General features: G+C 34.7%; 1 protein-coding gene across 14 annotated transcripts in view; it reads left to right on the forward strand.

Moving 5' to 3' along the window:
* Nucleotides 1–16,681, forward strand: part of RNF38 (ring finger protein 38) — a 168,713-nt gene that overhangs the window by 97,634 nt on the left and 54,398 nt on the right. For all 14 annotated transcript variants that reach the window (XR_009051375.1, XM_057722220.1, XM_057722226.1 and 11 more), the window contains 5 exons: nucleotides 3,569–3,782; nucleotides 11,499–11,666; nucleotides 12,885–13,055; nucleotides 15,277–15,438; nucleotides 15,958–16,064. Coding sequence is in view for 13 of the 14 variants with exons in the window: in XM_057722220.1 (XP_057578203.1) it covers nucleotides 3,569–3,782; nucleotides 11,499–11,666; nucleotides 12,885–13,055; nucleotides 15,277–15,438; nucleotides 15,958–16,064 (822 nt within the window). In the remaining variant the exon portion in view is untranslated. The remainder of the gene's footprint in view (nucleotides 1–3,568; nucleotides 3,783–11,498; nucleotides 11,667–12,884; nucleotides 13,056–15,276; nucleotides 15,439–15,957; nucleotides 16,065–16,681) is intronic.

Raw genomic sequence — 16,681 nt, forward strand, 5'->3', positions numbered from 1 at the left:
ATGTAACAAAAAAGAAGCAGACACAGATTCAAAGAACAAACTAGTGGTTACCAGTGGGGAGAGGGAAGGAAGGGGAAGGCCAGAGTAGGGGTAGGGGATTAAGAGGTACAAACTATGCTGCAAGGATATAGTGTACAACATGGGGGATGTAGCCAATATTCTATAATGGCTATAAATGGAATATAACCTTTAAAAATTGTGAATCACTGTGTTGTACACCTGTAACTTATATAATATTGTACAGCAGCCACAATTAAAAAAGAAGAAATAAAAAACAGAAAAAATGGAGACCCTCCTTGAAAGAATTTAATATACCGTACTCTGTCTAAGAAGTAGGAGAATAAATACAAGAAGTAGAATTTAATACCGTTTGATTAGGAAAGGAATCAAAAAAGACATACTGCTAAGTCTGAATAAAGGTCTGTTGTTTAAAAAAGAAAAAATTTCAGAAAAGATTTGGATGTAAAACGGGGACAGGACAGAGAGAAGTAAAAATGTGCAATCTAGATGTTTTTATAAAAATGGAAGTGTGTGTTTAAAAATTTAAATATAGTCACTAGAAGAATAGAACTTGAATACTACAGCTTCCACACAATGAAACAGATAACATATATAGAAAACTCAATCCAACAAAAGGCAGGTAAGTGAGGCCAAGATAGGGAACAGCCTTGTGCTGTTTACAAGTGATAACATCTGAAACAAAGTGACCAAATAGTATCTATCACTGATAAAAAGGTCAGCTGAAAGAAATACTTGTCCATCTTTTATAACTGTTTCTTATTTGTAGATTTTCCAATAATTCTGCTTTCTAAATGTTCTACCACAAAGGCATACATAACAGACATTTAATGAGAGCCAGTTCAGGAAAGATAGGGACCAAAATTGACAAGGAGCTTACATGTCAGCATGAGGACTTAGGTCTTAATTTGTGTTGAGTTTGAATTATTGAAATTATGTTTGAGTAGGGAAGTGAGAGCAAGAAGCAGCAACAGAATAAAACTGTATTAAACGAGGCCCTTAAAGTTTGTGGACGGGCTGAGTGTTTTTCGGGAGATGTTTGATCTGGGTATATATTTTCTATTTTGATTTTAAGGTGCACGTTTTTTCGTATCATAATGTCTCTGAGTTAATGGTATAGCATAGTCTAGTTGGCAGCTTTCCCCCTCTTAGTAATACTTTAAACACTCCTTTAAAATATTTGTACAGGTATAAAGATATGCACATACATGAGTTAGTATACATAGATAAATTTTCTTGTTCTTTTAGTGTGTAGCAGTGTGTAGCAGTGTGTGCACTTAGCTTCTAAATACCATTCTGCAATTAAAGGAACCAGGGCTCTTTGGAGAACTGGTTAATTCCAGAGTTGGTGTAGGGAAAATACAAGCTGAGCCTAGAGTGTATTTTGGTCCATATAGTAAGAAAGTATTCAAAAGGATAGGTAGGGACAATAGTAAAAGGGCACAGGAGCCAAACTGAAGGTGCTTCCATTGGACAAAGTTGAAATAATTTTAACAACAGAATAAAACAATAGCGTGGATTATAACCTAAAGAATAAAATAAATATCCATTAGCCCATACTCATAAATAAGTGAATAAACAAATAAATAAGTGAATAAACAAATAAATGAAAGAGAGGGAACAACTCTTCCTTATAGAATTCCAGTTAATACATGTGGAAGAAACGAGGGGAGTAGAAAATCACCATTAGAATATCATAATAGTGATTGCTGAAGATGCATTTATGCATGCTAAAGTTACTGGCAAAACTTTTAGCAGAAGCAGAATATTTGCATGATCTCAAAATATCTACAAAGGGAAGAATGGCGGTTACATAGTAGAGGGTCTTGGCAGAAACCAGCTTAGCAAAGTAATTGGTGATAAGTACATATGCACAAGTGATGCATATCAATGTCATGTGTCCTTGGATACAGTGCACTGAAAAGGGCCTACCAATTCTGTGATATCCTTTCCAGTAATGCATAACGTCATGCAGATCATGAGAAAACATCAGACAAACTGAGTTAAAGGACATTCTGCAGAGTAAATATCTCTTCAGAGATATCAAGGTCATGAAAGACTTGAGGAACTGTCACGGATTGGAGAAGACTAAGGAAACGTCACCATTATATGCAATAATGAGATCCTGTATTGGATTCTGAGACAGTGAGGGGACATTGGTAGAAAAACTGGGCGAAGTCTGAATACGTTCTGTTGTTTAATTAATAGTATGATACCAAAGTTTATTTCTTAATTTTGATAGTTTTTATATTCTAATGGAAGATAGTAACATGAAGGAAAGCTGGGTGAGGGGTAAGCAAAAATTATTCTAAAATTATCTCAGAATAAAACGTTAAAGTGAGTTGTAAGGTGGATGGCATCTGAAAATCAATGGAGTACGGTATGTTGGTTTTGAAGCAGAAATGCAAAAAAAGATTATGCTGAAAATAAAGATAGAGGAAGCAACAAATGGAGCAAGAACCTGGAGGTTAGTATTAAGAGCACTCTAGAGGAATTAATGTCGCAAAGGAGTGTCCCTTATTCTTTTTAAGATTGGGCAGTTGAGAGTGAGAAGAAACAGATTTAGAGGTGCAGAGTAGCAACAATTAAGGGGGAAAGCGACCGGTCCTCAGTAAAGACTGCTTGAGGTGGCTGTGTGCAGCTGTGTCTAGAAGGGGGCTGTTTGGCCTTTTTTGCCTAAGGTGGGGTACATTTTTAATGAGGCCTGCTGCTTTTTTGAATTGTTATTCATGCTGAGCCATTGTGAAAAGCAGTGAAGCTGAATTTTGGAATTGTAGGGAAGTGGAAAAAGGAAGTCTACTCACGATACCTTGTTTTTGTGTTAAACTATTTTGATGAGACGAGTGCATGGGGAGTAAAAGTGGTTTCCTTCAGTAACCAGGGTCTACCTGAAATTTCTGTATATTACTAGAATATTTACGCTGACACTACTTGTAATCATTTCCATTCTCAGCATTTACTCAATTATTTGCAATTGTCAACAAATTAAATGTTCTTTAGTTATTTCATATATTTTCTATGTTCTTTAGTTATTTCGTATATTTTCTACTCTCATTTTTTAAAATTGTCGTTTTGACCTATAGAAACTGTCTTTTCTGTGTCTTAGCCGGATAGACAAACACAAAGTGCCCATTAGGCATATGTGGATTACTGCCAAGATATATGGAAATTAAAATTTGTTCTATGATGTTTGTAAAATAAATAGGTTAAACATTATGAAATTGCTGATATTTGACTGTATTTGCCTGTAAAAGGGACAATTTTATACAATTAAACCCCCTCCCCAAAAATGACAGTGATTGGCTGTTGATTTCTAAATAATCTCAGAACTGAATATCAATTTTGTTTTCTGTTGTTTTTTTTTTAAAACATATACGTTCTACTTAAATTTGTAACTGTTGAGAGCTGATGATGAACCACAGCAATTCTTGAATATTCAGGCCTGTGTTAGCATATACTACTAATGGATTATAAAGAGAGACAATACAGAATCCTGATGGATCACAGTAGTGAATATAACAACCTTTTGAACATTTTTGCTGTATTACAGTCCTCCTGTCCGGCGCCAGAGAGGAAGAAGGGATCGTCTGTCTCGACATAATTCCATTAGTCAAGATGAAAATTATCACCATCTCCCTTATGCACAGCAGCAAGCAATAGAGGAACCTCGAGCCTTCCACCCTCCGAATGTATCTCCCCGTCTGTTACACCCTGCTGCTCATCCACCCCAACAGAATGCAGTAATGGTTGACATACATGATCAGGTATAGTAACAGAACGCCCAGGAAATACAGATGCTGAAAGTTGGCAGCAGTTTTATTGCAGTTGGTTGTTTTTTGGTGTAGATTTATTTTGACCTAAAAAGAAACAATTTTTACCTAAAATGAAACTATTTTAGATAAGTTCATCATTTTTCTTTGAGGATTAAAATTTAAATTCTACACAGCTTCCTTAGAAGAAAGTTGAACTTTAAAAAAATAGGATCAAGGTTATGAAAGCTCAGGAAGACTTCATTGTAATAGTTGGTTTGAAATGACTGATGCAGGATTTATAGTGGATATCAGACAACTAACTGGTGGTTTGAGTACATATTCTTGTTTCCCTCTCCCTTCTGGTTTCTTCTGGAGTAATTCAATAGGCAAGACAATTGGGTGCATCTTTGCTTACAAGTTTCCCTAGGTCTCCACGGAGATGACAGGTAGAGAGTTTCCTTTCCCTTTGTTCCTTCCAGGAACTGAGGGACTAGCTGAGAAGAGGGTTTGCCAGTATTTAGAGCCTGAGACCAAAATTGTATGATTTTCTGAGGTCAAAAAAGACACGAATCTAGACATATTCTTATTAAGTTTCTGGATTTTAAGGATAAGGAAAAAACTTCTAAGTTTATAGACAGCAGAAATTAACAAAGGAAGGAGACTCAGACTAGCAGTCGTGGGGTTTTTGTTGTTGTTGTTGTTGTTTTAATCTATTGCACTGGATGATAGAAATCAATGAAAATACCGTGTATTGATGGTTAAAAGAAAAATAAATTATTAAAAAAAAGTTTTTCCAGACCATATTTTTTGTGGTCATAATCTGATAGAACTGTAAATCGTAAGTTTTTTAAAAAGATTTAAAAAAATGACACTCAAATATTTGAGGCAAGATTATAAAGGAAAGATCCTGATACCACAGTCAATGGGATAGGCCAAAGCTGTTCTCTAAGAAAATTTTATAAACCTTCATTATGAACTAATTGCTTGAGTAATTAGGGTGAGATATTGCAAAGTAAACCAAAAGGAATTGGGATGAATAAATTACCAGGAAAACAGCTAAAACTAATGATATGAAAATCTATTCTTTTAATAAGAGAAGTAGCACAAAGAAAACCCAATCCTAGTGCTTTGCAAAGTTGGTAAGAATGGCCTGCCTCTGTGAGTTTGGTTATAGAAAAAAAAACAAATGTAAAGAAGAGTGGGAATGTGGGAAACATTCAAAGAATTTTTTCAGTTGTAAAATAAAACAAAAATAGCACCTGTTTCATAAGGGATGTACAATTGTAGTAGAAGAAAACACAAGATACGCTAGTTTGAAAGAATTTGATACAGTGCCTAAATGCAAATTAAATATACAGAGAGGAATAACTTATATCGATCAGTTGATGAATAGATGAAATATGATATATCTTTGCAGTGGAACATTATTCACTCAAAAAGTAGTGAAGTACTAATTCATGCTACAACATGGATTAAGCTTGAAAACATGCTAAGTAAAAGAAGCCAGTCACAAAAGGCCACAGTCTGTATGATTTCATTTATATGAAATGTCTAAAATAGGCAAATTCATAGAAACAAAGTAAGAATTAAGTGATTGCTTATCATTAGAAGAATAAATTATGATACCTTCATACCATGGAATGTAACTATTACAAAGAATTACTTAGAATTATGCCAGGCATGTGAGCGATACCTGCAAGATATTGTTGAGCAAGAAAAACAAAATTGAGGAAGTGTTATGTTCAGTTTTGTAAAACGATGATTAAGTATTTGTACACATAGGGCTCTGAACATAGAGAAAATTTTGGAGAAATACATATTAGGCTTGAGAGGGGTGGGTGCTAAATTGAAGGGAAAGGGGGAGGTAGGTAGAGATGGAACCAGAGGAAGAAAAGGAAAAGACTTCATTTCAGAAAAGTTGATATCTCATTTATGTAAAATTACTTACTGGGTCTGCATATTGAGAAATGAAATGTTGCATATGTAAATACCAGAATGACGCAAGACATAGAAAACCTGAACAGACCAATGGCTATGGAAGAGATTGAGGCATAATAAAAAGCCTGTCTTTATAGATTTCATCTGAATTCTGTCTAATCTCTAAAGATCTGAGGTTCCAATTTAAACTATTCTAGATCATAGACAAAGATAGAAGTTTTCCAGGTATATTTTGTGAAGCTTACGTAACCTTAATAATAAAACCTCATAGACAATACAACAAATGAAAGCTTTCAACTACTTTCCCTCTTGAATACAGATGCAGATGCTTTAAATAATAAACCATAGCTACTGTTATAATAAAATAGTCTATTAGAATAGCTGAAATAATGATTATTAGAGTTTATCCTGGCAATGCAGGATAAGTTCAACATTAGGAAATCTTTTAAGGTAATTGATTTCATCAACACTATAAAGGGAAAAATGTTTTATTTGTTAATAGATGCAAAAATATAAAATTTAGCCATCATGTAAAGGGATTTTATTTTCTAGAGCTGGTAGGCAAGGTTATTGAGAGCATTCCCATTGATTGAGGACAATTGACTATGCTAGATAAATTATTAACAGTATCCTAAAAGCATCAAAAGAGTTTAAAGAGGGAGAGTAGGGATGCTAGTTCTATCCTGAAAGCATTTTTGTTCATTTATGCAAACTTGAACTTCAATTTTAAGTCCCATTATGAGGCACAAGAGACAGGAATCAAAAACCACGAAAGTTTAAGGAGCCCCTTCCTACATAGGCAACTCTCCCTGTGTAAAATAGGCACCTTAAAGAGCTGTATCCTTAGAATAAGAGTGACCAGAAGCAAATGTAATTTGCAGCCAGATTCACATCAGACTCTGAAATTAGTCAAAGTATTTGGGACTGCAGGGGCCTAGAAAACATGCAGATTCTCTTTGGAGGAAGCAGTCTTCATTTCTAGTTTTCAGAGAATTCCCTCGAGTAAATTTTCAGGGACAGTAAGCAGTAAACAGAGTTAACCAAGCATGTGAGGAAAGAAGAACTATAAATGAAAACCAATAGAAATAGATCTCCAGTGAGTTCACATAACCTATTTCATACAGCATAATTAATGGTAGAACTTTGAATGCTTTCCTGCTTGATACCTGGACTAAGCCAAGGGTGATCACTATCACCGCATTTATTCAGTATCCTGGAGGCTAAGCCAGGACTGAAGGCAGGAAAAAGAAAGGGAATAAGAGTAAGAAAAGAGCAAATAACATTGATAATTACAGATGAAATGATCATATGGATAGAAAATTCCACATTATTAAAACAACTATACAATGTCAGTTGTATTTCTTTATACTAGAGTCAAACATGATTTTAAAAATCTTTAAAATATATGTATATATTTATACTGAACAACCCAATTTTTTCAACAGCTAAGCTCTGACAATGAGGGTGAGGAGAGATGCAAGTAGCAACTATAAATTTAAAGATACAGTCTAATTAATTGCAATAGGTAAACCATGCTTGGATCCTGCTTGAGAAAAAGAAAAAAAAAAAACTTAAAAAATCATTTATAACATTGCTTATACAATTGAAATTTTGAACACTGACTTTTTTTATTTTTAAGAAACTTTTTCTTAAGGTATATTGATAATGCTGTGGTGATTGTTTTAAGTGTTGTCTTTTAGAAATAAGTACTGAAGTATTTATGAAGTGATAGGTTCCTGGGATGTGCTTCAAGAAACGGAGAAGTTGATGGGAGTGGATTGGATATATGGTTTTATGGTTTTGGAGGCTATGTGATAGATATGGGGGTTCATTATACTAGTATTGAGCATGTTTGAAATTCTCCGTAATAAATATGCAAATAAGAAAGTAAAATTGAAAAATCAAAATAACGTGAAGGAAATTAAGAATCTTAAAAGATGTTCAAGTCCTCTATGTAGAGGATTACAAACTGTATAAATATGAGAGATTTGGCTTGAAAGATCCAAATTTGTAAAAATTGCTTTCAAAGCTGACATACAGGATATGTGGAATTAGTATACTCCCAAGTAAATTTCCAGTAAGTTTTTGGTGTAATTTGAGATTCTGCAATTTCTATGGCATTTTAAAGGACCTGGGATTATCCAGAGCAAGGAAAAACAAACTACTGCTGGGTGTTTTTGTAGAGTTTTATTGGAATACAGCTATGCTTGTTTATTTATCTGTCATTTGTGGTTGCTTTGTGCAGGGACCAGGATGGCCCATAAGCATAAAATATTCTGGCCCTTTATGAAGTAGTTGGCCAATTAACACTCTGCTCTAGAGTCTCTAAGGCCAGTGGTCCTCAGAGTATGTCTTGGATCAGCTGATCAGTAGCAGCAGCATCACCTAGACATTTGTTAAAAATGCAGATTCTCAGACTATACACTAGACTTACTAGGTATGGGACCCAGCAATCTGTTTTGACCTGGGTGATTTTAAAGCACACTACAATTAAGAGAACCTCTGGTGTATAATTGTGAAGTAGAACAAGGTGAGTAGAGTAGCTCTTCCAATTGTTAGGATTAATTATAAAGCTATATGAAGATATTTTTGCCAAAATAATTAAGTATGCTAATGAAATAAAATATAAAGCCCAGAGATAAACTAACACATTTATGAATGCTTTACATGTGGTATGTAACAGCAGATGAGTTGGAAGAAGAAAGAATTTTTAATAAATGATGTTGAGACAATTAGATATCCAAATGAAAACATGAAACTGGATCCTTTATCTTATACCATTCACAAAAGTCAGTTTCAGGTGGATTAAAGATGTAAATGTTAATGGCAATATAAGCTTTTAAGAGGGTAACATGAGAATGGCTTCATGACCTTAAGTAGGGTCATGCACTACTTTAAGACATAGGAAAAGCACTAACTGTACAGAGAACTGTTGATAAAATAAACTTAAAGAAGTTGTATTCATTATGAGAAATAGACTTAGGTATATATTTTGGTCACTTAATTTTTGGCAAAGATGCCAAAGGGAGTGTCTTTTTCAGTAATGGTGTGGAAACAACTGGATATCTGTGTAGATAAATTTGAACCTTGGCTCCTACTTCATATAATACACAAAAATAAAGTTGGGTTCTAGATCTAAAAGTGAAAGGTAAAGAAAAGAAAATAAAGGAGATATCTTCATAAGGTAGGCAAAGATTTCTTAAACAGGAGATATAAAATACTAGCTGCTTAATGAAACACCAGCATACTGGATTTCATTAAAATAAAAAATTTCTGCTCACCCAGAAGACTTTTAAAAGTGAAAAAGCATGCCACCGTCTGGAAGAAAATATTCACAATACTATACTATTTCTGAGAAAGGACTAGGGTCCAGAACATAAAAATTTTTTGTATACATTTTCATTAAAATCAGATCTAAGATAGGTGCCTATGAGTGTCATTTTTGAAGGTTCTTCATTAGTAATGCAAAAAGACAAGAGTAAATAATTGTGTTGAGTCTTAGCAAATATAGTTGTATACATAGGAAAGGAGATTCTAATTTTTAAAAGTACTGGGATTAAAAAGTTGGATAATGTTGTTAGATTCGAGATACATAAATTAAAATTAGTAACTTTTGGGTCTTCCCTGATGGCGCAATGGTTAATAAGACTCCATGCTCCCAGTACAGGGGACCTGGGTTTGATCCCTGGTCAGGGAACTAGATCCGATGCATGCTGCAACTAAGAGTTTGCATGCCACAACTAAGGAGCCAGCGAGTCACAACTAAGGAGCCCAAGAACCTCAACTAATGAGCATACCTGCCACAACTAAGACCCGGCACAACGAAACAAATAAAAATAATAAGTAAATAAAATAAATATTTAAAAATAAACAAAATTAGTAACTTTTCTCATTACTAGCACTTAACCAATTTGACATAGGGACTTCCCTGGCAGTCCAGTGGTTAAGACTCGAAGCTCCCACTGCAGAGGGCAAGTGTTCGATCCCTGGTCAGGGAACTAACATCCTACATGCTACGTGGTACAGAAGAAAGGGGGGTGGGGTGGCAATTTGACATGGAAATAGAGAAAAAGAACTAATTAACAATATAACAAAGTCTACAAACTTACAAAAGAATTTTGAGGAATAAATTTAATAAGAATAATATCTTTATGAAGCAAACTAATTTCTCAAAGGTGCAATACTGTAGTATTGAACATGTAGTGACAATGATATTCCAATGAAAAGCCTTAATATAAAATTATGTAATAATATCCTTTGTAAAATAACATTTAATACAATTAAGTTAATATAAATTAGGATTCCAGTGGGTTTTGAAACTGGATGAAATTATTTGAGGTTATTTACATAAGAATAAATGTGTGAAAATGGCCCCCCCAAAAAATGAAAAGAAAGTATGGTAATGAGAATTTGTCTTACTAGATACTAACTTTTCTAGTAAGATACTATAATTGAGGCCACACAGATTTGGCACAAAATAGATCCATGTATGTTTGGGAAGTTATTGAATGGAAAAAAGATGTATTTCAGTTTAGGGGGAAAGCAGTGGTTTATTTACCATTAAATAAAGGGTTTATCAAAAGATAAAACATAGACTGGGAAAATATTTTTGTTACCCGTATCTCTAATTTAAAAAGCCAAACTATAAATTAATGTGAATGGACAGCCTTGTAGAAAGTGGGCAGTGAGTGAAGGATATAGGTTATTTTCAGAAAAAGAAATCTAGATGGTTAATAAGCATATTAAAAGATGTTCAGCCTCTCAAATCAGAGAAATGCAAATTTAAAGCAAGCCGGTTAATACTGTTTTTCCCCCCTCCCCCATCCTTCTAGTAGGTAAGCATGCTTGTAATGCAAACACATCTACCTTGAGTGGAGGTGCTGGGAGTCCTATTGTTACTGTTGGGATTGTGACTTCATCCATCCAGACTTTTGCTAAAGTTTAAAATAATTTTCACCCCTTTACCCAGTAATGTCTATGAAGTAAATGAAACTAATATGTAAGGATATATGTCCAGTGATATTTGTATTGGTGAAAGAGTGAATACGACGTGAATGTCCATTAGTATTAATGATAGGACTGTGTTAAACTGATGAGTGTACTTAAAATTAAAATATCTTGTTAGTGTCAAAAAGAATGAATTGCCTTTAGTTTCCTTGAAGAGATATCTACAGTATTAATTGAAAAAGTAAGTTTCAGGGTAATGTCTCATTTTCGTTAAGAACAAAACGAAACATGGCAGTAGTTCATGGGTAATCATGCTCGCATATGTTTATATGCTCATGGAGAATGTTGTGGGTGGGAGGACATGTTGGTTGCTTCCAGATAGGTAGGATGGCCAGGAGAGAAGGAAATTATTTAACTTTTTAAAAATACTGTCAGTACATTGTTTCACTAGTTGCAGTTAAACAGATTTTTTTTCCTGTTGAATGTGACCAGGTTATTAGAAGATACATTTCATTTTTCCAAATTTTCTCTTTAGAAAAGTTTTCTGCTCTATAGAGCAGGCTAGAAGAATTAATATAGCAATTCATTATTCTCCTGGACTTTTCAAGTCTTTTTGAGGGAAGAGTTTAGACCCAGGTCAGTAGGTATCATATACTACTCTTGAAACAGTCAGCTTTTCTATACAATGACAAGAATATTTTGGTTGAAACTGTTGAAGAAGTACATTATGAAAACCTGTGCAGCTAAGAAGAGACTCACTATATCTCCAGATTTTAATTTTTGATAATTGATGTTTTATTCAAACAGTTTAAGTTCTGATGTTCTGTTTTTCTTTCCTAATAGCTCCATCAGGGCACTGTCCCTGTTTCTTACACAGTAACAACAGTGGCACCACATGGGATTCCCCTCTGCACAGGCCAGCACATCCCTGCATGCAGTACACAACAGGTCCCAGGATGCTCTGTGGTTTTCAGTGGACAGCACCTCCCTGTCTGTAGTGTGCCTCCTCCAGTAAGTCTGTGCAGTCCTTCTTTAGAGGGGCTAAATATGTTATATAAGCAAAACGTGAGAGACTTGTACCTTTTCACTTCCAAGTAAAAAAGGCAATTTTATTGCAACAGAAATTTCAGTAGCACCTGTACAGTAACAGTTTAATAAAATTAGCTTTAAAACTTGATACGTTTTTATATTAATTACCCATATTTTAATATCCTTTGAAGGTCAAAGCATGTTCCCTCACATATCAGCACTGCTTATAATTAAAGCTTGATAAAAATTGGCCTTAGGATATTGGACTGGCTAGTAGTAAAGTCTCAGAGACTTAAGTGATCAACATAGTCTTAGTACTTAACTGGGTTTTAACAGGCACTTTGAATACTTGGTCTTATTTATTCCTCACTATAGGAAGCCTGTGATGAAAATGGTATCCCCATTTTCTAAATGATGAAATTGAAAATGACTTGCTTAATATCATAGGGACAATTAGCTTGAGAAAACAGGGGTTTACCCTCACTTCTTTCTGCCTCTTATAAGTTTATGCTTTATCCTTTACCAGACTCCAGTCCAGCTTTCTTATTTCAAAAATGAGGTTGCTGAAAACCAAAGAATTTAAATGACTTGTCTAAGATCAATAATGTCTTCAGTGTAAAGCACTTTGCTAAATCTTAATATAATCCTAATACCCCTTAAGACAAACACATACATACAAATACCAATACCAATTTAACAGATTAATTTACCCGTGCTTGGTTTCTTGGTAATAGATTATAGAACCATTGTGCTAAATTCGCAGGCTAAAATATTGAGAGACCATCAAGCATTTAGTTGAGAGTTGTGCTCTTAGAAATAAAAAAATCTAAAAGATTGAAAAGGAGAGCTTCTTAGAACGTAGTAATACCTGCTGTATTTTAAACCAAGTGGAAAGAGATTCCTCTTGTATGCAGCACTTTCCCTCCATTTCATAGGTGTTACAAAAGCTAAAGTACAGTGTAGGTGTTTTGACTGATTTATAAGAACTATATAAAATCCAGAATAATTACTAGTTACCATTATTTTACTGATAGATGCAAAAATACGCTAGTATTTCATTGTTAACATAGGTTATTAAAACATTTTGGTATCATTTTTCAGAGGGATATGGCAATAACGTTTCAATCTCATTGTATAGTTTTTTTAAATTAATTATACATTCTAATACTTTTAACAAAAAAATAATGATTTCTCTTACAGATGCTTCAAGCATGTTCAGTTCAGCACTTACCAGTACCATATGCTGCGTTTCCACCCCTTATTTCTAGCGATCCATTTCTCTTACATCCTCCTCACCTTTCTCCCCATCATCCTCCTCATTTGCCACCTCCAGGCCAGTTTGTCCCTTTCCAAACACAGCAGTCACGATCGGTAGGTATCTCTACTCTTAAATCTTTAATTTTCACAGAATGTTTAGACATAAAAGACAGATTAGTTTAGTAGATATAAGTTGTTACCATTTAGAAATCATAACTTAGGCACTTTCCTGGTTCTTAAAAGAATTAGGGAATCCCCATACATACAAATGTATATAGATATAGTTTTCCTAGAATTATCTTGGCTTCTTAAGTTTTTCTGGTTATTTTATATGTCACTTGTCTAGTCAAATTTGTTCTTTCATATCTGCAATCCTTTGGGAAGTAAAGCTGAAAAAATACAGTTCTGGTTTTTCCTTTCATGTGTTTCCAAAAAGTGAAAATATTATAAAATTGTTTATACTTGTTAGGATAATATTTATATTCATTTAGGCAAGTAAAGTAATCCTTTGAACCTCAATTGTTTTTTCCAAAGGCTGGTATCTACTGTGTTCTAATGAAAAGGACATGACAGTCTGTTAACATAGTTAACTCTGTCCTGGGGCTGGAATATAGCTGAGAGGCATATTATTTCACAGGGCTGGAGGGGGTGAGCACTATATCAGTGGAAGGAAGAACACAGGAAGAAGGCCCCGTTGTTTTTTGGACAGTCCAAGTTGCACATCTGAACCATCAGGCATTAAGGAAAGAACATATGGGAATGGTTAAAGTGGAACTAGAGTAGAAATGGTTGGCCCTGTGAAAGGAGCTTGACAGTTACTCTAGCAGAGCCTGACCATCCTTTACTTAGGATTTATGCACTATGCTTGATCTCAGGCAGAGGTGAGCTTACTTGGCTGCTCTCCTGAAAGCTATAGAAACCAATTGTGACAGAAGTTTGGCTAATCTGAAAAGTTAAAGCTCCTCCTACAAGAAAATCTTTTATTAGAATCAGGATAGGATTCATGCCAGGATGTTCCCTAGGAAGCCTTTTCTAGTACTTGGGAATTCAAGATTAAAACTAAATTAGCCACCATTCAAGCATACATAAGCTTCCAAAGTAAAGTGTTAGCAGTTACTTGTATTTGAATAATGTGTTGTCATTCTCTTAACTGTGGAAAGAAGTTACACTAACATTTAAGAATGCATGTTCCCAAGAGAGTCAAATTGAAAACCTCAGCCCCAAAGTGTGTACACAGATGTTCATAGCAGCATTATTCCTAATAGCCAAAAAGTGGAAACAATTCAAATGTCCATTACTGATAAATAGATGAACAAAGCCTGGCATATCTATGCAGTTGATTATTATTCAGCTATAAAAAGAAATGAAGTACTGCTCTACAAACTATAAGATGGATGAACCTTCAAAACATTATGCTAAGTGAAAGGAGCCAGATACAAGGGCCACATACTATGTGATTCCATATATATGAAAAGGCCAGAATAAGCAAATCTCTAGAAATAGAAGGTAGATTGGTAGTTGTCTAGGACTTGGGAAGAACTGGGGGAAATTAGATAGCGGTGATAGTTGTATAATTCTTGTGAATATACTAAAATCCATTGAATTGTACCCCTTAACAGGGTGAATTTTACAATGTGTGAATATCTTAAGCTATTTAAAAAAAAAGGCAACATAGGCTGTGTGCTTTGTATAGCACTGTGTGCTATTTGAACATTACCTCAGCGTTCACAATACATTTTTGAAGTAGGCTGTGAACATGTCAGTTCTATAGATGATAATATTGAGGTTCAGATTAAGTAATTTATAAGAAAGCCACAGGGTTCATTAGTTATAGACCAAGAGTTTGTCTGATGCCGAAGTCTGTAAGCTTTCTACTACCGTATACCGCCTGCTGTGTTATATCCCACTTAGCCTTCGTTCTTATTTACAAAATGTGCTGTGTTTGATTTCATCTGTTAACGGTTGTGTCTGTAAAGCTGATATAGGTCAGTGTGCCATGACTAAAGTAATTTTAACTCTCATATAATTGGCTTATTACATGACTTTTTGTCTTTCCTTCTATCATTTTTAAGAGAGTTCAAATAGTGAAAGAAATGTATCGTTTGAATAGTGGAAATGTTTACTAACATATTTGAGAGATTTTTAATTGAAATTCAGTTAAAGGCAATAAAATTTTACTACAGGCTATATGTCCACATGTATGAATTTAGATTGAAGTAAACATCAAGAAATGCATGTCCTTAAAGATATCTTTTGGGGTTTTTTATTTTTGATGTTATAAAGCACAGTCTGTCTAAATATTGGAAGTATATTAGTTTGCTTTTCCCCCCCTCAGCCTCTGCAAAGGATAGAAAACGAAGTGGAACTGTTAGGAGAACATCTTCCTGTAGGAGGTTTTACTTACCCTCCATCAGCGCATCCCCCAACATTACCTCCATCAGCTCCTTTGCAGTTCTTAACACATGATCCTTTGCATCAGGAGGTTTCCTTTGGAGTAGTAAGTTTTCATTCATTGTTATTAATTTAATTACTTGCTTTGTGTTTTTATTACTTGTTTTGAGTTCTGTTTCTTCTTTCTTTCTTTTAAATATTTATTTATTTATTTGGCTGGGCCGGGCCTTAGTTGTGGCACTCGGGAATCTTTGTTGCCTTGTGCGGGATCTTTGTGGCATGCAGGATCTAGTTCCCTGACCAGGGATCAAATCCGGGCCCCCTGCATTGGGAGCACGAAGTCTTAACCACTGGGCAACCAGGGAAGTCCCTTGAAGTTCTGTTAACTACATGTTTAGAATTTTAAATGTATTTTTGCAGTCAGTTGGAAAAATGTATTTAGAAGTACACCTACATGTATGTTTTAAACTAGGTGTCACATCTGTGTTAACATTTAAGAAATATTAAATACCACTTGAACAGTAAATAACTTCCTAGGTTTTTAAAAAAGAGACTTTATTCAACAGCTTAAAAAGTTGTGAATGTGGAATGATCTTAAATTGTTTTAAACATTTTTTCTCTGCAGTCTTATCCTCCATTTATGCCTCGGAGGCTCACAGGACGCAGTAGATACCGATCCCAGCAGCCAATACCACCTCCCCCTTATCATCCCAGCTTACTACCATATGTGTTGTAAGTTCTGTCTTTCTTATTTTAATGAGTTCTGAATTTTGATGCCCTTGAGGTTTCCTTTCCTATATGAACATTTCTATGTAGTATATATTTAATTTAGAGTGTGTTAGATATTTGTTTTTATTTAATGTTAAGAGGTTGCCGTGGGGGGACCATTTAAGGGTGAAAGAAAGAGAAGAGCAAGGACAAAGTAGCAGTTGGGAGAGAGAGAGATTTGTGAACCAGAAGATAGGTTTAATGAATCAAAAGGTAGAGAAGTTTAAATTTTTTGCTTTTTTTTTTTTACAGCTGGCATCACTTGCCTACCTTCTTTTGGTTATCTAGCATTTGATACTGCTACTTCTCTCAGGGGAAGAGGGAGAAAGAAGTTGTATCTGTGCCTTAGAAATACTCTGCTAGGATTAAGTTTGTAACAGAAACACCCATGGGTTTAACATGATACTTTATTTCTTTCTCATGTAATAAAATCTAGACGTAGGCTATTCAAAGATGGTTTGTTAGCTCCGTAACTCTGAGGAATGGTTCTCCCATCCTCAGAATTTTATGGCTTCCTCTGCATGATATAAGATGACTCCTCAGGCTCTAGCCATCATCATATCCACATTCCAGGTAGCAAA

Source organism: Hippopotamus amphibius, chromosome 2 (genome assembly GCF_030028045.1).
Source record: "Hippopotamus amphibius kiboko isolate mHipAmp2 chromosome 2, mHipAmp2.hap2, whole genome shotgun sequence".
Lineage (NCBI taxonomy): Eukaryota > Metazoa > Chordata > Mammalia > Artiodactyla > Hippopotamidae > Hippopotamus > Hippopotamus amphibius.